The sequence below is a fragment of the Toxotes jaculatrix genome, chromosome 20 (genome assembly GCF_017976425.1).
Source record: "Toxotes jaculatrix isolate fToxJac2 chromosome 20, fToxJac2.pri, whole genome shotgun sequence".
NCBI classification, from domain to species: Eukaryota; Metazoa; Chordata; class Actinopteri; family Toxotidae; genus Toxotes; species Toxotes jaculatrix.
The window spans coordinates 20,126,842-20,149,558 of record NC_054413.1 but is presented as its reverse complement, the minus strand read 5'-3'; the positions used below and the strand labels follow the sequence as shown (position 1 = coordinate 20,149,558).

The following is a 22,717-nucleotide window of genomic DNA, read 5'->3' as shown; positions in this document are numbered from 1 at the left end:
TTTACGCCCAACGGAATGTGTTCACAGTGAGGATAAAATGTTATTATAAGAGCTGAAATATCAAATCAGTCTGGTTTCATCCTCTGGTTTCTGCAGTCAGTCTCTTCTCATCCCCAGGCAAAATTCTCAGTCAAGATTTGCACATGGATTATTTATTCAGTGCGCACAAGCTTAAGTTGAAAGGATAGGCTAGTCATTTGGAATTGAGGGAAAGGCCAACCATCAACACCCCTAAGACACAATAACACCTCAGCGAGTTGTTTTGGCCCTGTACCCAACAGACTAATTTCAGAAACCTCTCTGTAAACTGTGGATTTCAAACCTCAGACCTGTTTACTCAGGGAATTAGAGCTTACACATGTCATGCTTTTGCTGAAACACCCAAAACACACAATGATCCCAGGTGATACTACTGAAGGGTGTACCTTAGAATCATGAACTGACTCATTCCAGACCACAACAGCAGCAGCAGGGAAGAGCAACAAGTGCCTCTGAGTGAAAACACATCAACCTGCACCAGAAGTCATTCTGCAGTTTTTAATAGAAAATAAATCTGCACAGGTGATCCCCTCAGTCTGGACATGAGTTGTGGGCAATTCACACAAAGAGTGATTATCTCCTTCTCAGATGGTTTCACTGGAATGTTTTTATCAGCCTGAACAGGTAACAGTTCTCAGTATTTCATAATAATAAAAGCAAAAGTCAAATAATAGTCGATAAACACACTTTGGGGTAACAGAAGTGACTTGTTTTCTTTCTTTTTTTCCATCTTGTGAACCTTCAGATTTAATTTGACATCCTTTTGGGTCCTGACCTCCAGCTTGGGAACCACTGAAACATCCAAACATGCAGGTGAACATCACTGCGGCAGAAACTGAAAAAAGAAAAAAAAACTGTGAGTATTAAAGAATACAGACAATGAAATGACCATTAAACTGTCTCTGTTGTGCAGTAACAACACTACGTGTGTATTTACAGTGTGACTGGGGGCCAACTGGTGTCCCGTGTTATTACACAGCAGTATTTGGGGTGGCGCGCCTGTCGCTCGACTGTTCGCCGGACGGACGCTCCTGCACAGAGATGGCTAGAGAGCCGTAGCAGACTGTGGGCCCTGTTCGGTTGGGTGTTTTACCGACAGCCGTAACGTTAGAGAGCCGCTGAGATACACCGAGGAAGGAAGGAGCGGGGACAACGGGCAAGGTAAAACAAGGCTGCTTGTGTGATTTAAACCAGTGAGGTTACCAGCGGTTTTCTCGTAATGTCAGAATGAATTCGTTCCAAGTCTGAACCAAACTGTTTGACTAGCTCTGTGATGGCGGACAACTAGCACGGCTGCTAAGTAGCTAAGTTAGTTAGCACGCCGGCTAGCTGGTAGCTGTTGGATAATAGCTAAGTCAGCTGAGTTTGTAACGTTAGCTGGCTAAACTAGCCGTGTCTCCAGCCCTGTAGAAGATTAAACAAGCACACTGACCGTGCAGACATTATCATCTGGTTAGTCAGCTGGATGTCGTAATGGTAGTTAAGACAGTCGGCTAACGTTAAGCTAGTTTCGCCAACAAACGCTACTAAACTGGGTTTTTTTGCTGTAGCTAACTGGCTAGTTCACTGATTGCTCAGTTAGCTGACTTTAGCTTTGGTTGCAAACAGTACATGATTACATGTCGTTAGCCAGCCGTATCTGACAGATGCTGCATCAGTACAAATACAAGTTTACCGAACACTGGCAAAGATCTTAGACGGTTACTACCTCTAGGCCAGTAGTTACCTGTTACGTTAGTCTTAGTGTATGAGCTAGTTAGCATGTCAGTGGATTTAACAAAGTTAGCCGGTGTCGGTTAACCATGTCAGAGTTTGTGTGTTTATGATCAGTTTGCGTTTTAAATAACAGGCTGTTGTTAGCTTATGGCCTGTGGATAGTGTGAAAGTGTTAGCAGTCTCCTCCTTTATGATTCAATAATCCATGATCTTGTTTACCTGACTTTTTTTATTATCTGAAGGAAAAAAACATTGGTTATTTTTTAAATTCTAGAGATGTTGACATTTAGTGTGTGCAAGATACCTCTTTGGTCATGCTCAATACGTGAGGTAAACATGGGCCTGTCATGAAGCAGGTACACTGCTATCTAACAGCATTAATCTGCATGACATATAAGTGGTGCCCTCTCTGTGAATATTGGTCATTAACTGTAATGTCTCTGACCTGCAAAGACAGAGGGATTTGAGAATTTTATGCCACTGGGGTAACATCGTTTAACATGGACTCAGTTAACACTTGATGGGAATTCTTGTCAATAAAGGTAAGGCCCAGGTGTCTTCCATTAACCTTTTGAGGACATGCAAAGAGAAGTGGTCAAATTGGACTGTATTTGTTTGAGTGACCGATGAAGGTTTTCTGTAAACCCTTGGCTGTTGTATTTCCGGACCATTAGTGAGCGTCCTGGTTCGGCAGCCCAGACTGTCACATACTGTATATATTACTGCCACGGTGGGAGGGAGCTGCTTACAGGAAGCTGTCACTTGAGCAGCAACTTTTGCTAGCTTGCACTGAAATATACTTGTTTGTGTTCTCTCTCTCTCTCTCTCTCTCTCACTCACACACGCTTGCTCGCTCGCTCACTGACCTTTGAACAGCAAGAAATCAGCTGTGGGGAAAGCAGGAGTTGTAGCCTGCCACCACTGTGTGAAGCCAGTGTGCCATGCCAACATAAAGAAAAGTTGTGAGAATTAAAAACAGCTCCCAGTTGTTGTTGAGATAAAGGAGAGCTAGGTTAACGACTGTTATTCACTATCACTTTACCTTGAAACAGCCTTTGCTGTGTGCACGGAAATGGGAAGCACAATCGCTGTCTCATTACCTTGACTAAACTGTGCAGTTATCACAAATCTGGGGTGGACTGACTGCTGCAGTGAAGCCCTGCGTGGTCTAAATGGACCCATCAAAACCTTCTCTTGCCTCCTGCTGCTCTCAAATTCACTGAGGCTGTGACTCGTTTTTCCCCCCAGTTTTTTGGATCTGGGCTGTGTGCTTGAAGGGGAAGTCCTGTCCTGTTCATGTTAGGGAACACCCTCTGACAACATGGCCTCCCTAAGGTGTGTCAACATCCTCCTCCCAAAGAAGCATTGGCATGATGCAGACACACAAACGCACATGCTCCACAAAATATAAATAGCATTTTCTAGCACTGAGATAGGTGCTGCCTGTTTGGTAAGCAGAGCCATCCCTATACCACGCCTGCTGACTTTTCTTTCTGTGGGCTGACCATCACATTAGACTGCAGAAGCAACCAGTCACACACAATGATAAAAAGAAAACTGAAGCAAACCTTAGGTACAAGCTTTAATATTATTGTGCAGGTTGCACTTTTAAACTCAGACTTGTGCTTTTCTCATCTGGGCATGTGATGATCCTTCATATTTAACGTTTATTGGCAAACAGGTACTGTAGAAGAAACCTGTATTTAGACCTCCATGTAGATTGATGAAAAGCCAGGACCTTTGATTCAGATTAGTTCTGCAACTCTTCATCAGCACTTAATAAATAAATAAAATAAATTATTGGATCAAAATAGCAGAAAATGGCGATAAATTCCATACACAATTGAAACAGAGGAATTCAGATTGCGTGTTTTGTTTGAACAAAAGTGGAAAACCCTGCTATTGTTGTTGTTGCTATTGTTAAAAAGGTTTTTGTTTTACCCTTTGAAAGGCTGATCCTCAGGGGTCCAGCTTAAGTCAGATTTAAACCTGCTGTAATGAGGTCTAACTCAGGAATGGGAAGGCCTGGCATGGCCACTAGGTCAAACTGCATTTTTGGAAAAATCGCTCTTTCAGACCACATACAGTACATGCTGCAGCCAGGAGCTGGTGAGCATCTGATGACTTCTGATGTTCACGTTGCTGATAGTTGTTGTTATGAATGACTCGGGTGCTGACAGCGGTTAAGTGTCCTGGAGTATTTCATGTATAAATTTGTCACATCCTATCACTCTACACTGTGTGTTTTCTTCACAAGACATTTGAGAGGTGGAGACTGCGGTTACACTTTCTTCATCAGCCATCTGCCATGGATTATCAGACAAATGAACAGGGAGGTAAATGTCTGGGGTTCTGCTGGGCCTCTTTTATTATGCTGGTAACTCAAATATTATGAAGATTGCTTTAAATTATATAACTTGCCGATGAAATGCCTTTATGACTTTGTTGTCTTCGTCCTGGGACTCTGATTAATGTGTTTGCTTCTGGCAAATTTAAATGTTTCTGTTTGTTTTCTTGTTTCAGCACATGGGTTTTTAAGCACGAGGCTCATCATTAAACGATGCCTCAGAGTCTGCTGGTCATAATGACTTCAGTAGGGGTGCCCCAAGCTGATCCACCAGATCGATATTTACAAAATGAACTATATTAACAAATCACTGTAAGACTCTTTGGAAATTCATTAAGGGAGAGCCACAATACAGCTTGTGTTTATTAAAGCAGAGCTAATATCTACAGTAGATTTTACTTCAGTTGGTTTTAATGTGATTACATTGTCGAGCTTAGAGTTTTCAAGAAAATATAGATATTTATTAAGAATCAGGATCAAAGGGTAAAAATTTTAATTAGGACATAATATACAAAAAATCTTTTACCAATGGAGATGTTCATGGGGTAGTAATAGTTGTTTTGTTTTGGTTTTTTGTTGTTGTTTTTTTTTTTTACAAATGTTAGACATTGATTCTTCACCTGGTTTCTTTTATTAATTAACAAAGTTGGCACATCTGTCCTTGTGTGGTGGAACTTTAACTTCAGAGTGAACTTAGTTAATCAGTAGAAATGTTGGCTGGTGTATGTCTGAGTCAGGAAAAGATGCCAGTTCGAGGGTGCACCGGTTGCCTAATGGTTAATGGTGCTGGGGGACTTTTGTTGCATGTCCTAACCTCCTGCCCCCCTCACCCCATGTCTCCTGTCTCCCTCTACAGTGGCTGTCAAAGGCAAAATGCAAAAAAAATTTAAAAAACCCAGAAAACTACACAGACTGACATGAATACGTGCTCCACTGCTCCACATCCCGGAGGTCGCACTGCAGCTTAAAATGAATGTGATGTCCTTAGAGATGCTCTGTGAGGTTTTTGATCATTAGTGGCAGTTTCGCTGAAATGCTGCTGGCTGGGTTTAATTTCTGACCTCAGTTACAGAGTCAGCATCATCCATTTCAGTTTGGTGTTTTTGACGACAAAGAGCAGAGCTAACGATTAGAGCTGAAAACAACAGTTCGATTGATCCATTCGTTAATAGATGAAATGCAATTATTAGACCCTGCAACGGGTCTAATAACTGATTTCCTTATACGTGTGGCGTTCTCTGATGTGATTGCAGTATGTAATAGATTTAAAGAAACTCAAAACTGGAAAGGTTTTTACTTTTGAAACATTTGGATAAGACTTAAAATGGTTATGTTCAGTTCTGGAAGGTTTCTGTAAAAAGTCTGCATGTTGAATGACACACTTGAAAAACAAGGTCAGTTTGAAGTTGGGCTCAGAGCTTCTACTTTTAAATGGCTGGTTAACCCATCAGATCAAAAGTAAACTGACTGGATATAAAACCTTCAGAGCAGAAAGAAAGCGGACTGAGCTTCGCCTGGCACTGTGCATCTGCTCGATGGCCAGCACACTGATCGGTCAGCTCCGGTACGAACTGTCCCTGTCTTTTTAATTGGGTTCCTTCTAAGCAGCTTAAAAGCTGTTGCTCTGACTTGGGGTCAGTGTTAGGTGATCAGCCAGCCTGTGTGTCAACCGTGTGCTGTGATTATTTAATCATATCAAAAAACGCTTGGTCCTAATGGGATCCTTTGTATGAGATCAGGAAACAGTGGGTGCACTGACTTGTTAGCATCTGGAGCTCAGACAGTGACATGTTGTCTTTGGCTTGTTGTTTCATTGTGTTCTTGATCCTGACATCAAGTGCAATTACACATACAGCTTAATTAACTAACTACAAATTATGTAAATCTTAAAAAAATATTTCCATAAAATTCTGGGGGTAGGTGGCATGGAGCAGTTCTGAACTGGAACCAAGAACCAGGAATTTTTTTTGTTGTTTAGTTGTTTACAACTAAAAAAACCAAGCACCAGTCACTGGTGGGTGTGATTGGTAATCGGTTGTAGCAAGGATCTTAGAGGTGTGTTTGAAGGGCCCATCTGTAGTGCTGAGCCTGCAATTTTCTGTTTCAGAGGAACCATGGGACACGGAGTAGGCTGAACCAGAGGGTCTAGCAGCGCACACCAGTTGTGAGTATAGATGATTTTTCTTCCAGTATGTTACACATAATATTGATTAGTATTAAGTGTGATGAGTCAGCATGTTTCAACGAGAGTGTAAAATGTTTTAGAGTCAAGACATAAAGGATGACAGTCTACTTTTCTCGTTTACCTTTTACCTTTGTTTACCTTTTCTCGTCTACCTCTCGTATACCTCGAAAACTTGTACAGGGAACAGACATCTCATATAAATGTCAGATTACAGTAGTAATCACACAGGAGCACAGACAGGAGCCGTAAACCAAAGCAGCAATGGCTCAGTCAGATCAGTCTTAGATTGATTCTTCTACTATGGTGTTTGTTGAGTGCAAGAACAAGCTGATCAGAATGTGTTAGCATCTCCTAAAACTTCTCATTAGTATGGGCTTTTTCCTGAGAAAGTGAATTTCCTGAGAATATGTCTTGCGTGTTTGATGTTTGCTTTTTTAGACATGGCATTCTTGAGGTTTTCCCGTCTGGTTTTAAAGCTCTTCACAACAATGAATCTGCACTTTTTCAGTCATGTTTTATTTGCTACTGACTCTGGAGATTTCAACATTCTTACACTTTTAGATCTCACAGATTCATTCAACACTGTAGACCATAGTTCAGCCATCTTCATCTCTCACCTGGGGTATTGTGAGAAGTTTTTCTGCCAGCCTTGATGACTCTGTCCTCCTTAGCACCTCTCCCATATGGAGTCTCTCAGGGTTCTGTTCTCAGTCCATTCTTAGATATTATGGCTTAAATTGGATAGCCCCAACCTACCTGTGTGACCTTTTACAACCACACATCTCATCAAGGTCACTCAGGTCAGCTGATCAGTTGCCTCTGGTTGGGGAGATGGTGCCTTTGCAGTTGTAGCCCCCAAACTCTGCATGTCAGGCTGGCTGTTTTTTCTTTACATCTCATCTTAAAACACATCTTTATTCCTCAGTATGAGAGAGTTGATTTTTATTGTTTATGACTGAATATTTATGATTTTGTTGTCTTTGTTTTTTAAACTGGTCTTTTGGCTTTTATTGTGTTACTTAATGGTTTTTGCTATTTTGATCAGAAGAACTTTGGTCAGTTGTTTTTAAATGTGCTTTATAAATTAATTTGACTTGCTTTGTGTGTGTGTGTGCGTGTGCGTGTGCATGCATATGGTTTTGTAGGTTTCCCACTGTGGTGTATGACATGGCCACGGCCTCATCCAGAGCAGAGTCTAGCCATAACCACAGAGGAACGTCACAGCTTCATGCCATTGGTGAGTCCAAGCACAGCAGGCTGTACAGTGTGAGAGTGGTGGCGTGGCTTCAGGGTCCAGACCCTGTCACCTCCTCAGAGAGCTCACACTGAAGCACTGTCAACAGGAAAAGACGTTTTTCCTCATGGGATCAATAATACATCACATTATTTAACCTGAATATCTGAGGAAGCGTGCTAGCTAGAAAGTGAAAATATAAAGCGTTGAAAGTAAAGATTTTCACTTGTCTCCTTGCTTCCTTCGTTTGCTGCCAGTTTCCTGTGCCAAAATCAAGAGGAAGAAGAGCCTGTTTGGGACTGCCATTTATGTGGAGGTGACAGCAGAGGGGGAGTCGCGCCGCACAGTGAAGTCTCACAGCTCCTCCAGTCCTAAATGGGACGAGAGGCTCACTCTGTAAGCAGCAACAGTTTGCCTACTCCATGTGTCCAACAGTCTTTGTCTGTCTCTGTGTGTGTCATAGTGTCTTATTTCTTTACCTCTGTGCCACGTGTTCTTGGTCTTCCCTCTCCTTCTTCCTTCTTTGATATCTGTGTGTGTATGGATGGGCCGTGATCATGCTTTGCTCCAGAACCGAGTGAAAGAGAATAATTCATGAATCTCCAGTCACTTATTGTTTAGAGAGGATAAAAACGAAAGACACCGCGAGTCAAGACGACCACAAACATCTGTCCTCTCGTACTCCCGCTAACAGAAGGTTCTTAGAAAAAGAGCTGAACGCCAGATGACTTGTGCTTCTGTGAAAGCTCCTGAGCAATAAAAAGCAACAGTTCTTCTTCCTTTCTACAGATAGTGTACTCACTATCTTATGTAATTAACAGCTGTTGAAACACATTAAAAAAAAGAAACATATTCTTTTGAAGTTCTAAATATAAAGACCACAGAAAACCCTCAGGTGGCTCATCTGATAATTATTAGAACAAGGGGAAAATGCTGCACAACAACACACACAGCTCTTTGTATCATTTGAGACACCGGTGGAGCCAGCAGCCTGAACATGGCAGATGTTTACAGCTCTCTGACTTCCAAATGGCTCTGCCAAATGTCAGCAACACGTCATTGCGAATGCTAATTGTTTTTATTGGCTAATTATTGCTGACAGGCCAGAGTGCTGCTGTGTTTGTGGTCTTGTGTTTGCACCATGGATCTTCTGTAAGATGTTGTGAGTCCTACACATGAATTCTGATAGAGATGTCATGAAACACTTACAATACTACAGCAGAAAAAACGTGATGGATCAGTCTGTGCTTTAATATTTTTGAAGGTGTCTGTTTGTGTGATTACATGCGTGTTTGTTTGTGTCTTCCTGACTATCTAGGAATGTAACTCCGCGCACACAGGTGGATTTCAAAGTATGGAGTCACCACACCCTGAAAGCAGACGCTCTGCTGGGCAAAGCCACACTGGACCTAATGAAAGCGTTGGAGCAGCATGACAGAAAATGTATGATTAAGCCGCATCGAACATACAGAACTGTATTATAACTGAAGGTGTGGGGTGGTCATGTGTTTATTGTTTAGCAAATGTGGGGGTTGCACAGCCACTACAGCTCCACACAACAGCAGGTACAGTGAGGTATTACTGAATTAGTCCAGCCAGTATCAAGTATTCTGAACTGTTTCTGTCTTTTTGCTTCTGGTTGGTTTATAATGGGAGCATTAAAGTTTGTGTTAATCAGAATCAGTAACAGTTTGTTGTTGAGGTTGCCTGGTAGCGTCTCTTACATTCTAATGTGAGCATTATAAGTCAAACCTTTACAATGAATTGCTTTATGTTTTTATTGATGTCAGTCCATTGTCATGCCTCCTCTCACCCCATACATCCCTGCTTTGGCTCCACAGTGGAGAACGTGAAGGAGGTGCTGAAGCTGAACGTGGAGCACAAAGGAGCTGTGGTGCCCACAGGGGAGCTGACTGTCTACCTAGATGGACTCACCGACCAGGAGGAGCTGTCACAGCTTACCAACGGCAATCCCGCAAATGGCACCAGTGAGCTCAATATTTACATGTTAGGGGTGGGCAATACTGTCAGTGCCGTGTGTAACTAGTAAATAACAACAGGGAAGCACAAAATACTGGTAAACTATCACCCAAACCTACTTGTTTGAATTAACTAAATATACACTTGCACATAATATGTGTAAACTAACATCGTTGTCTCCGATTCTTTCCAGAAGTCCAACAGAATGGTGACGCCATCCATGAAAATGGAGACTCGTCGTCCTCTTCCTCAAGGGCTGCCAACAGGTAAACAAACTAAACAGACCGACCATTTTGGCGCCATTATTCATGCTGCACGTAAAAACAAGCTGTTGGCCCAGTTTGGATAAAGGAATGCTAACACGCTGCAAAGAGTTGTGTGTTAGCATGATCTTCCTACAGTGTACCCTGTAGGAACATGTCATGTCATGTGATGCTCTGCTTTACATTAATGTCAAAGCTCAGACACCGTGGGTGTGTTGTCTCTCTGTGTCTTGCTTTTTCTCAGTCCACAGGTTGTACCAGCTGCGCCTCTGGTGCCAATCTTTATTATCTGTCACACTGTAAATGTGTGTTTATTGGAAAGCCACAAAGGAAGCACATCTGCTCACCGCACCAGCCGGGAGTTTGGGTGGGTTGGTGGGGGTTTAGAGGGTAGTGGCTGCCTGGCTCCTCTCTGCATTGCAGTTGCTTAGAGGACTGCAAGACGCAAGCAGGGGGACATTTAAAACTTAGTAGTGTTCCCCTCCCTGGGAGTCTGCCAAAGGCTTGAGTACTCAGCCAGATAGGAAAGGTAGCCAGCTGAGGGATGTCTGTGGTGGCAACAGAGCATTTCTCCTTATTATTAACTCAATAATGTAGAAATAAGGCTTCGTTATTACTTTATGTTCATGTTAAACACGTGACACAGACACATATTTTTGGTTTCAGTGAATTAACAACTGAAACCGTTACGTTTAAAAGACCGTTGTGGTTATTGACTGTTAAAATCATGTAAATACTAAAGGGGAACTTCTATTAAAAAATGTTTTTATCACAGTTGGTATAATTAAGATACACAAATATATGAATTAACTTAATTTTAATTGATGTATTTGTTGAGAATCTAAGCATGTTTATATTATAAAACGCATCATAAACCCTGCATTAGTCTGGCTTCAGCTCTCGAGTATTTCTCTATAACATTAAATCTTCAAGACTAAATGAGCGGTGATGAAAGTAAAGTCTTGAAGAAAACCAGAACATTCTTTGATGTTATTTGTTAAAAGTTTAACTCTTAAGTCCAGCTAATCTGCCGGTGTGATCAGATTTGACTGACAGTGCTGGCAGCATAAGCAAAAGGAAAACGGGGTAGTCTTGCAAAAGTAGTTAAACCTGGATCACATTTTGTTTCACAACAGTCTGTCATCACCCATCGGCCTCCTGTACATATCAGGTAGAATGGCTTGGAGCATGTACTGTGCTAATCCTGCTGGTTATGTTATAGTCCTTTTCGGTCTGAACTCGGACTTAGCCTCTCTGCTCCTTCCCCAAAATGTGACAGCAAATGAAAGGCAGCCAGGCGGAGTTAGTTGGTCGTTTAGCGAGGATCAGATTCTTGGGGAAGCGTCTGATCCACTTCTCTCCATTTGTGTCTGTCTCTTTAACTTGTTGTCCTTTCATGATCTTACATCACAGTTGTGCTTTGGTGTTTTCTGGCATTCTTCGTCCCATTGCCTCTCTTGTCTTTTCTGTTCATCACTTTCAAACTATCTCCCTTTGTTTATGCCTGCACCGTGGTTACAGCCGCGGCCGGAGGCACGATGTTTTTGGGTTGTCTGTGCGTCCGTCCATCCCATTCTCGTGAACACGATATTTCAGGAGTGCCTCGGGAGAGTTTCTTCAAATTCAGAACAAACATTCTCTTTAGCTGATTTCTTGCATAAACTCCAGACTATGTCCGGATGCTTTCACACCTGCTGGAAATACTCTGTTTGGTTTAGGCGATGGGTGTCGGCTGGGCAGAGCGTGCAGGAGGCGGGATGAAAACCTCATCAACACGCCCATTCGCACAGCTTTAATTCTCCTGACAATGATCTGCTCTTGTCACACATGGGCTGAATCAGGCATTACATGGACATTGTACCAGGGAGCTGGCAGAGTAAAGTCCATTTAATGTACCATTCACTGGTACCACTGATTCAGGCATTTGCAGAGGTAATGTGTAGAAGAGTTCAGGGTTGCGGTTCATGTGTGACAGCAGCTTTGGACTGAGGGAAGACCTTTGTGACTCTTTCCTCTTGCTGCTTACCTGCTGGTCTGACATTTTCCTTATTACCTCTGGCCTAGACGAAGCCTTGAGTAGAGTCACATGGCAGGTCTTGTGTTGGTCGTAGTATGGGTACGCCTGTGGCACTGACTGAACTCTGCTGGCTTTCCAAAGGGCCCCTTCAGCTGCACCCATTACATCACCACGGCCTCCTGAGACTATTGTCTTGTGGGGATAAGGATCTGTCCTCACAAGACAATAGTCTCAGTGTCACAAGTGCAAGTCTTTTATCCAACACTCCCACAAAGAGTAGAAGCAGCACACATTAAGCCCACAGTGAAACAAATGTATTACACACCTGCTGTGGGCCAGTAGTACAAACAAACCTATCTTTGATATCTTGTGTATAATGTATAGGTTTAGCATTTTGTGTTAGTTATTAACGGGATGGTTGTGTTTTCTCCTAAAGCACAGTGAATGGTACAGACTTGGGTCCGAGGTCAGACTCCTGTTCGGCCTCCAACGGTGTGGATGGTCAGGTGCCTTCCAGCTCCTGCAGCCCTGCCCTCGCTCATGTCGTCAACGGAGACACCACACCCAACTCCACCCCAGTCCACCAACCCTCGGACAGTGACACAGAGAGCAGGACAGGTGAGTTTGCATTTCACAGCGTGTGAATTTCACTAACTTAGAAGAGTTCTCAGATTTGAATGGTGTGTTTATGACCTTTTCAGTTTTATGTTGTGTTATGTTGTGTTTGTTGTAAAGATCCGTGTCAAAGATGGAATTAAGTCAAATCATTATCAGAGCACCTCAGTTACAGATGTTCATATTTTCAGCAGGTATTCGTTGTGTTGCCTGGGCAGAGGGCTCAGGCCACTTTGGTCATGGTTCACTCAGTCCTGCTGAACAGAAGAGAAGCACAGTAGATTCATTTTCATTAAGTGAGACCTGTAATCTGTGCTGCTGTCAGCACCTCTGTCGAAATCTGCCTGGAGGGGATAGACAGAGAGAGAGCAGAGTGCAGAGCACCAGTAGCACACTGATTACACTGAGCTAAACTGGGCTGAAGAGTAGTCATTTTTTACTGGGTTGTAACTTCTCAGATAGTTTGGTGTCATGATATGTTTAATAACGTGTGAATGTACAGAATTGAATTTCAAATAAAAAGCGACAGCTCTGCAGAGCGTGCGCTCCGTGATCGACAGCCGTTTGTTTGAAATGCAGAGTTCTGTGGGCAGATTTTTGGTGCAGAGACCAAGCCATAGTTTGCAGAGTTAAGAGTGAAAGATGCATTTGAACCCTTAAAGTCCCTCTGTCAGTGGATATGTTCGTGTTCACTGCTATGCTTGTCGATAAGCCAGGTGCTATAAGCCTGATGTATGTGTACACGTGTCGATTATTGGATTGCTTTTTGTACAGTCAGCCATTTAAAGGGCAGATCTTTTCCCTGAGACATCACTGGCATCCAGTCGTGGTGGTGAAAGAGTTTAGTCCACGGATTTAAACAGCACCACTGTCTTTCTCTGTCTTTCCTGCAGTCAACGGGGAGTCCTGTGTTGTTGCTCTCGGACCATCGTCTGTTACACCAGGTGATTCGCTGTCTCCTGCAGACGACCACGAGGGCTGCAGTCAAGATGCCGTCCTGCCAGACCCTGTCACAGCACCAAATAGCACATCTCAACCCCTGCCACCCTCCACACAGGCTCCAGCCTCATCTTCTGCTGCTAAGCCTCCTGATGGCACTGCTGCTGCTTCCTCCACGTTCACCTCCCCAGCTCAGGGGGCCACCACCACCGCCACCGCCACCACCGCCACCTCCTCATCATCGTCCTCTTCCTCCCCAGCACAGGGAGACACCAATGCTTCAGGAGCAGGCGGTAATAGCAGTAGTAGCAGTGCAACTGTGACTACAGATGGGGCCAAGCCCAGACAGCAGGCGCCCAATGCTGGAGCCTCAGATCCTCTGCCACCGGGGTAAAGACGACCACCAGCAGCTCCTTTTCTGCGTTCCTTCTGTAACATCACATGTTTTTTTCCAATCTTTATTTGCATTATGAGGTATTAACTCTTGCCTTTTTTTCAAATTCTTGTGAATGGTTGTGTCTTTTAGATGGGAGCAGAGGAAAGACCCGCATGGGAGAACGTACTATGTAGACCACAACACCAGGACTACTACCTGGGAGAGACCACAGCCACTACCACCGGGGTGAGTGCCCTTCTTTCACACGCTCTCTGCCTGTAGCTCCTTTCAGACTAGATGCTGTAACTTTGTCTGTTTAAACTGTGGCTTCTGCCTACATACATACATACATACTTACATACATAAGTTACTTTAACACCCTCTTTATGCAAGATGGCTTTTAACTGTGCAGCTAAACAAAAAAATGTTGTAGACCCACAGTATTGTTAGAAAGCTTCAGTTTGTCTTTCTTGCACTTACATTCTGTCTCCATAACAGAATGCAGCTGATACTATATAATGAAGTGTCCTGACATGTACTGTAAACATAACATAACATTAACAACAAGTAACAAGTACCAAAGACAGACAGTCCCAGGAAGTAGAGTGGTGTTTTCACAGAACAGAAAGTTTGTTAGAGGTAAGTTTTAGCCAGTTTCAGTGAGAGGTAATTATCTGGTAAATATCATCAAGCAGGGGCAGAGTTTCTGTGATTGGTTGGTGATCATTTAAAGTCCCCCCCCCCCCCCCCCCGGAACGATCTGCAAGTCAGTAATAAAAAGAACCTTTGATGTTAAACCTGTGAAGTGAACCTTTGACTCTCCTGACTGGATTAGCCACCGGCTCACAGGCCTGCATTTGTGTGTCACTGTTAATTGCACTGTCCATGTCCTCCGCTGTGCCAGGTGGGAGCGCAGAGTGGATGACCGGGGCAGGATCTATTACGTGGACCACAACACTCGCACCACCACGTGGCAGCGTCCCACAATGGAATCAGTCCGCAACTTTGAGCAGTGGCAGAGCCAACGCAGCCAGCTGCAAGGAGCTATGCACCAGTTTAACCAGAGATACCTCTACTCTGTAAGCCAGTCCTCACCACACCCATTCTCTGCTCTCCTCAGACACTGTTTTCAGTTTTTTACATTTCCTCCTGTAAAATGCATGTGCTGTGGCCCTTTCTTTGTGCATGATTGAGTCACCTGACCACCCTGGATCTTTCCCGCTGTTAGCTTTTATCAGCTCGTCAACTTTTGAAGTGTGCGTTTAGCTCAGACCACTCCACAGTGCTCACACAGGACCACAGAGAACAGAGCAGAGAACGGATCTGTGGCTCTGACTGAAACCGCTTTTTCATTTCTTTGAAGATAATTTAGTTTCTGGTGATCTGCGATGCCAGTGATCACTTTTCCTTTTCCTTGCAGCCTCTAATGGCTCAGATCCTTGGTGTATTGTTACGATGCAGAACTCCTCTGCCGTCAGCCAGAGCTCTGAGTGGCTCCATTCACTTTTTAAAGAATTCAAAAGCACGACTGCAAAAGAACACAATTTCTGCATATCCAGCCACATAACAACAAATCCCAAATATTTAATATGACACAACACGTTCTGACATTTCAAATCAGAAATTTCAGCATGCTTTTATTAAAGTGTATATTAAATCAGCTTATACTGTAGATGGTGTTGTCCTCTGTTGTATTTTCTCGCTCCCATGATAAAATGGGAGGAGTAAACAGTCTGAAAATTGATGGACCAGCTTCTGATTGTGGTTACAAATGATGTAACATGAAACTCTCCCCGTCCTTTTCCTAATGAATCTCATTTCTTTCTCTGGGTGCATGTGTGTTGCAACCCCACTCACTCAGTACGCCGTCTGACATTTCGCTCACCTCGTTTAACCCAAAGGTGAGAACTTTACCTGACCACCCCCAGACTCAGCCCCTCAGCCTGGTTATCTTTGTGAGGGTCTTTGATCTGAGCGGTGACGTCATCGTCACTGATGATGATTAGCTTACAACACAAATCAACAGACACACCGCTGTGCTGTGACGCACTGAGCAGTACCCAGCCACAGAGGCTCTCCGGCAGACACAGCAGGACTGTTTGTGGATTCTTACTTTGTTTTTATTTTGAACTTTATCTAATTTTCCTCTTGTGGAATCTGTTTTTGTTATAATCGCCCACACATCAGGAGTATTTTTGACAAGGTTTGTGTCTTCCTGGTGTTTTCTGAATGGACATCTATGTGTGCATACCTCGTTTCCAGGCATCCATGATGTCTGCTGAGAACGATCCCCTTGGCCCGCTACCTCCTGGTTGGGGTGAGTTCACAGTCTTTCTTCCAAATCCTTTTCAGGGACTCGGTGTCAGTGTGAACTGTAAGAAAAGTACAGAAATGTTTCACTATACATTTTACCTTTTTTTCATGAATACAAAAGTGCAAATGGTTTGTGATACTGTCTGAAGCTGATAACTGTTTTTATGTGTTTGTCACGAGTCAGCACTGGTGATAGTCAGACTCTAAAGCTGCAGATTCCTGTGTGTGTTTTTATCAACATTAGAGAGACGTGTGGACTCCAATGACCGAGTGTACTTTGTCAACCACAACACCAAGACAACGCAGTGGGAAGACCCCCGAACCCAAGGGTGAGCTCCAAGAAACCACAGTAGAATAAAAAATGGAAAGACATTTAAAATGCACAGGATATATATTATACTTCATAACTGTGTGTGTGTGTGTGTGTGTGTGTGTGTGTGTGTGTGTGTGTGTGTGTGTGTGTGTGTGTGTGTGTATAGGCTACAGAATGAGGATCCTCTGCCTGAAGGTTGGGAGATCCGGTACACAAGGGAAGGGGTTCGCTACTTCGTGGATCACAACACCCGAACCACCACTTTCAGCGACCCCCGCACTGGAAAATCCTCCGTGTAAGAGCACTTGTTACCTGTTACCTGTTCAGGTGTTCTACATGACATGACACAGGGCTCACACCGGTGCACCTGACATTTAGCAGGTCTGTCAGTGTGTGCGTGCAGACACTGACAGAGGAAAGTTTTCCGGATGTAAACTTCATGGGAACACGCCAGGTTTCACACGTGCCACATTTTTTCCTTATATGTTGAAGATGCATCTATTCACCCTGATAGAAGAAAGCTTTTTTCCCATTGCATCTGTCAGTTTGGACTTTCTACATGTTGACCTTTTAAATCTTTTTGCTTCTCAGCACCAAAGGCCCTCAGATCGCATATGAGCGCAGCTTCAGATGGAAGCTTGCACATTTTCGCTACTTGTGCCAGGTGGGTGATTTCTGTCTCCCGTCCGTCCCTCACTTCCTTGCTCTCAGCCTCACATCTTGATCTTTTTGTGCACGCATTAATGTTTTGTCCTGTCTGTCCTCAGTCCAATGCTCTCCCTAGCCATGTGAAGATCACCGTCTCCAGACAGACGTTGTTTGAAGACTCGTTCCAACAAGTAAGAGGGTCCCTCCACCGTTTGCAGTTTAAACTGATGTTATACTCTTCATACTTCCAAACATTCATGCCATCAGTGTGCTGATGCTGTGTTTTAGCTGATCTTGTGTGTCGTGTAGATTATGGCTCTTAAGCCCTACGACTTGAGGAGGAGACTCTACGTCATCTTCAGAGGCGAGGAGGGTCTGGACTACGGCGGCTTAGCTCGGTAATATGGACAATAAAAATGGCATAATATGAATTTTACGTGTAATTTTTTTTTCTCTTGTATAAACTAGCTTTTTGGAAAATGTAAGCAGTAAAGGATCATGTGCACCTCTTGTGCCCCCCACCTCCTCTCATTCTCCATCTTTTCCTCCTTCCTCTTTGTCGCACACGTCACTTTTCAGAGAGTGGTTCTTCTTGTTGTCCCATGAAGTGCTGAACCCGATGTACTGTCTGTTTGAGTACGCCGGCAAGAGCAACTACTGTCTGCAGATCAACCCAGCCTCGGCCATCAACCCGGACCACCTCTCCTACTTCTGCTTCATAGGCCGCTTTATCGCAATGGCAAGTTCCCGCCCTGCCACACACGCGAACCGCTGTGACGGTTTATGTTGTTACAAACACAAATACACTGTGAGATTAAACACAGTCTGCGTGTGTTTACCAGCACAGTAGAAAACAGGTTTGCTCTCATATTTCTTCCTGCAGGCACTTTTCCACGGCAAGTTCATCGACACAGGCTTCTCTCTGCCTTTCTACAAACGCATGCTGAACAAGAAGCTCATCCTCAAAGATCTCGAGTCCATTGACCCAGAGTTCTACAACTCACTCATATGGATCAGGTAATTTGTGTCCTACATTGTCTTCTGTGTTTCCATGAGCACGTCCGAACGTCGCTGATCCCGTCACTGTCGAACATTAGAGACGAAAAAGCCGGTTCACTGTTGTTTATTTGACAGTTGTAAATATCTGAGTGGAGCCTTTGATTAAAGAGCCAGTCTGTTCATCCTTCATCACATTATCCAGAGGGTTTCCCAGTTCTCTTGAGAACTCGGAGAACCACAGTATCACACCTCACCACTGTGCTAACCACTGTGGAGGTGGGGGTGACTCAGTGAAACAAAGGGGCAGGATGAGTCTCCAGCACAGACACATTACCCACAGTAATTATTCTTGTAGCACAATGAGCTGTTTAGCCTCTATGATTGTGTCTCATGTCTCCTCAGGGACAACAACATTGAAGAGTGTGGTCTGGAGATGTACTTCTCTGTGGACATGGAGATTCTGGGGAAGATCACCTCTCATGACCTCAAACCTGACGGCGCCAATGTCCTCGTCACCGAGGAGAACAAGGAGGAGTATATCAGGTTGGGTATAACCACTGTTTCCTCAGAGGTGCAGTAATATCTGGCCTCTCAGCATCATGTTTAGCAAACTGTTGTTTGTGAAACTAACAAAGAACGTTTGTTCCGTCTGGCTTTCAGCCTGATGGCAGAGTGGAGGTTCTCTCGTGGGGTAGAAGGTCAGACCAAAGCTTTCCTGGATGGTTTCAACGAGGTGGTTCCACTTCAGTGGCTCCAGTACTTTGATGAAAAGGAGCTGGAGGTGAGCAGAGCTGCTTGTTTTAATCCAGATAAATTGCCCCACTCTTTGCCCCACCCTTGCACATGTGATTTATGTGTTTGTGTGTGTGTGTGTGTGTGTGTGTGTGTGTGTGTGTGTGTGTGTGTGTGTGTGTGTGTGTGTGTGTGTGTGTGTGTGTGTGTGTGGTCCAGGTGATGCTGTGTGGCATGCAGGAGGTGGATCTGCAGGACTGGCAGAGGAACACAGTGTATCGTCACTACACCAGAAACAGCAAACAGATCATCTGGTTCTGGCAGGTACAGTCACACACACGCACACACACACACACGCACACACACACACACACACACACACACACACACACACACACTCCTGGGTGTGTGTGATACTGACAGCCCGGCTGGTCAGCAGTGTGTGGTCACTGATGAGTGCGTTTCCTTCCCTGCAGCTGGTGAAAGAAGTGGACAACGAAGTGCGACTGCGGCTCATGCAGTTTGTCACGGGGACCTGCAGGCTTCCTCTGGGCGGCTTCGCCGAGCTCATGGGTCAGTGACACACACACACACACACACAGAGTGACACAACTACCTGCACATATGAACTATACACATATGCATCGCTGACCGTAAGTATTTGGACAGCCAGCTGTTGAGTCAGCCAAACCACACTGAGTGTGCCGAAGCTCGGAGCCTGAACAGTGTGTAGCTGTCCAGAGACTCGGGGTCTGGACTCTCCAGTTGTTTCCAGTCCTCTCAGCCCTGGTTTTCTTTGGTCCTGCAGGAAGTAACGGGCCCCAGAAGTTCTGCATTGAGAAGGTGGGGAAGGACACGTGGCTTCCACGGAGCCACACATGGTGAGTATAACTCAAATCAAATGAGTAATGAGTGGACCTGATGACATGTCACAGGATAGAGTTAATAAGTATTGTTATCATTAGTAACATCCCATGAGCTGAGTGAGGTTTCCACAGATTCCTGCTCCTGTCACAGGTACAGACAGTTTTCTACAAACGTGCATCACAGCAGCCTGTATTCATGTAGGAAGCTGTTACTGTGCCTGGGATAATCTGTAATCAGCACATGGGAAGTGTTTTGTTATGTATCGTCATGCTGATCTGAGGTCCTCCCTCTCACTCTTTCCAGTTTTAACCGTCTGGACTTGCCTCCTTACAAAAGCTTCGAACAGCTGAAAGAGAAGCTGCTCTTTGCCATCGAGGAGACAGAAGGATTTGGCCAAGAATAGAGGGAGGGGGTCCTCCTGCGTGCTCTCCCTCCCCCGTCGCTGTCTAATCAGTCAAGTAAAACAAACTAAAAAAAAAAAAATTGCACAAGATAACCACCAATGTATATAAGCTATTTTCTCATTTTAAACCAAATCTTAATTTGCAGCATTGTTTTTGCTGCAGTCCTGTTCCCCAGCCCTTAGATATTATACCACAGCCCATCATGAAATATGCAAGCATTTCAGCATTTTTGCTCCTCTGTTTAAAAACAGAAATCATGGGTATTTTTTTAATTTCCTCCCACTGCTGACTGGCTTTTTAAAACAGACTGAAAGTGCTTTTGAGAGGATTTTATAGTAGAAATCGACTTTTAAAGCTCTAGTTCTATAGAGCTTTTAAAAGGCAGGGGTAGTCCTGGGGTCTGGTGCCTGAATTTCTCTTTTTCCCTTTGGACTCAGTAATTGTTGCTTTTTCTTTTTTTTTTTTTGCGGGCTTGCATGGCTGCCTCTGAAGATGAGACCGTCTTCCACCACACACACACACACACACACAGACGTCCCAGCATGGATCGCTCTGTCTCTAAATTAGCATTTTATTTTACTTTATTTTTTTTACTGACCATCATCGTCTAAAAGGCAAAGTGTTGAGGATGGACTGGTCTGAGGCAGATGAAGCGAGGGATCATCCTCTCATGTAGTTTTGCCCTCAGTGAGATTGTGGACATCAGCCCAGAGGAAGACGGACTTCATCATCAGATGGATGAAGACAGGAATCGGGACTGGTGTGAAGTTCCAGGACAAAAGCTGCTCTCACAAGGAACATGGGGATGGAAGATAGTCTGAATGGAAGTGAAAGAGTGAATGTGTGTGTGTGTGTGTGTGTGTGTGTGTGTGTGTGTGTGTGTGTGTGTGTGTGTGTGGGCTGACGGTGGAGCCTGTGGTTAACAGTGTTTAAGCCTGCGGCTTCAGTTGGCAAAGTGAGCTGCACACGAGGACGACAGAGCCTCGGCTTCCACTTCAACATGGAGCTGTTTGGAAAATTATCACGACAGAAAAAAAAAAAACCCACAAAGACGAGATTCAGCGGCTCCGTTGTTCATGTGCTCGTGACTGATTCTCCTTGGCCTCCTCTGAGTTGTGCTCTCGGACTGTGAAGAATCTTCCCGTGTGCTCCAGCCCCTCAGTCACAGGTATCACACCCTCACACACATCTTCACCACCAACATCAGAGACAGCAGATGACAGCTGGACTTCCTGTGAGGTCTCATTCAGACATTCTGATGAATGTACTCCTTTCACTGCATCTGTCCGTGTACTGAAAGGAGTGGTCGGCCTCTCAGTCATTACCACCGGCTAACTCATCACAGCTGAAGCCCGCGCTGCATAAAACTCCTGGTATAATAGCAAAAATGTCATTATCATGGCAGTAAATGTTCTTGAATGTCCCGTAGACAGCGTTTGTTTCATTTGGTAAATGATCATTAAGTAGATTAGAGGTGCTGCACTAAAAAAAAAGAATCATATTTCAGCTTTTGAATGACTTGAAATCAGCGTATAGAGACGTACACCAATCCTGCATGCAGGCAGCACAGAGTGAAAACCGGCCGGGGAGGATTTATTCTGGAGGAATAACGTGGGTCAGGAACCTGTACCTGCGCAGCTCCGTCACACACAGTGTGTATCTGCAGTGTGACCACAGCTCAGCGTCACACAGGTGAATTAGTTCAGCTCACGTTCTATATCATGTTCAGGTGATCGCCTTAGTTTCATAAAGACTTAAACTAATCACAGAGAAATAATTAGAAACCTCCACAGAGCAGTTAGTGTGGAAAACTCCTCAGCAGCTAACACAGCAGCCAGCCTCATGATGCACTGCACCCACCCCCGTCCCCCTGTCCCCTTGTCCTCTTGCAGATTTTCTGTCCTTCGGGGGACATGCCCCTTGTTTTTTAAAATGTCACGTCCAACTCTTTTGTTCCCAAACGACGACTCTGGTGCTCATTGTTTCAGTCACTGGTCTAAACGGGGAAAAAAAAAAGCTTGGGCAGTGGCAGGTCATCGTCATTCTCCCTGCTTTCTCACAGCCACTGCAAACAGCAGCATTTAGGCTTCTTCTAGGAGGAGCCGGTGATCAGTCGCGTTATCAGTCATGTAAATAACATGTACTCTGCGAGGAGGGACGACCGTATGAAGACAAACATTTACTGTAGCAAAAGGAGCCGACGCGAGAGACGTCAGCACTGCGTAACCTTGTGCTTCCTTTTGAACAGAAACCTGTAATCAAAGAACATCACCTGTATGTGAATATTCATTGTATAAAGATAATGAAAGTAAATAAAGTACTTAAATATTATAATGAAATACACAGAGCCGCCGCTCCATTGATGTAAATCTGTGATGCCTTTGTTCTTATCAGAGATAGATGGGGCGTTTCAGGTCGCCTTCATCGTAGCCAGTGATTGGATTAAGCCTCACCTGGACAGGTGTGTTCCCTCAGAGTAAAGCTGACGGCTGACAGTGCAGCAGGTAACTTCTAACTGTGCCCACTCCGGTTTAGGCCGCCTGAAACGCATCCACCCTGTAACATATCGCGTGTAGATACACACTGTAAACACCAACCACACTGTACAGAATGCCCCTTTACTGGAGACGATGTGTATAGAAGATTCATTTTTAATCTTCTTTCACCCATTTTAAATGAAGAGAGATGGATTTATGAGATACAAATAAATAAGTGGATAAACCCCCCGTG

General features: G+C 44.3%; 1 protein-coding gene across 2 annotated transcripts; it reads left to right on the top strand.

The window, feature by feature from the left end:
* Positions 1–1,042: 1,042 nt before the first annotated feature.
* On the top strand, positions 1,043–22,699 carry LOC121200849 (NEDD4-like E3 ubiquitin-protein ligase WWP1). Of its 2 annotated transcripts, none has more exons than XM_041066374.1 (25): positions 1,043–1,200; positions 6,210–6,266; positions 7,433–7,524; positions 7,779–7,917; positions 8,840–8,964; positions 9,363–9,509; positions 9,695–9,767; positions 12,218–12,399; positions 13,290–13,725; positions 13,862–13,957; positions 14,616–14,790; positions 15,974–16,028; positions 16,269–16,353; positions 16,504–16,632; positions 16,929–17,001; positions 17,105–17,176; positions 17,295–17,383; positions 17,565–17,724; positions 17,869–18,002; positions 18,387–18,527; positions 18,645–18,765; positions 18,936–19,040; positions 19,193–19,289; positions 19,525–19,597; positions 19,887–22,699. In XM_041066374.1, the coding sequence occupies exons 3-25, from the start codon at positions 7,455–7,457 to the stop codon at positions 19,984–19,986; spliced, it is 2,877 nt and encodes a 958-aa protein (XP_040922308.1). In that variant the 5' UTR covers positions 1,043–1,200; positions 6,210–6,266; positions 7,433–7,454; the 3' UTR covers positions 19,987–22,699. The 2 variants fall into 2 exon arrangements, with proteins under 2 accessions (XP_040922308.1, XP_040922309.1); XM_041066375.1 differs by lacking the exon at positions 1,043–1,200 and adding an exon at positions 4,013–4,091.
* Positions 22,700–22,717: the final 18 nt, after the last annotated feature.

Bases quoted from the DNA above. Each gene is read 5' to 3' on its own strand.
- LOC121200849 (XM_041066374.1), top strand. From the start codon at position 7,455: ATGGCCACGGCCTCATCCAGAGCAGAGTCTAGCCATAACCACAGAGGA. The intron at 16,354-16,503 runs GTGAGCTCCAAG...GTGTGTGTATAG, and splicing joins GAAGACCCCCGAACCCAAGG to GCTACAGAATGAGGATCCTC. The intron at 19,041-19,192 runs GTACAGTCACAC...CCTTCCCTGCAG, and splicing joins AGATCATCTGGTTCTGGCAG to CTGGTGAAAGAAGTGGACAA.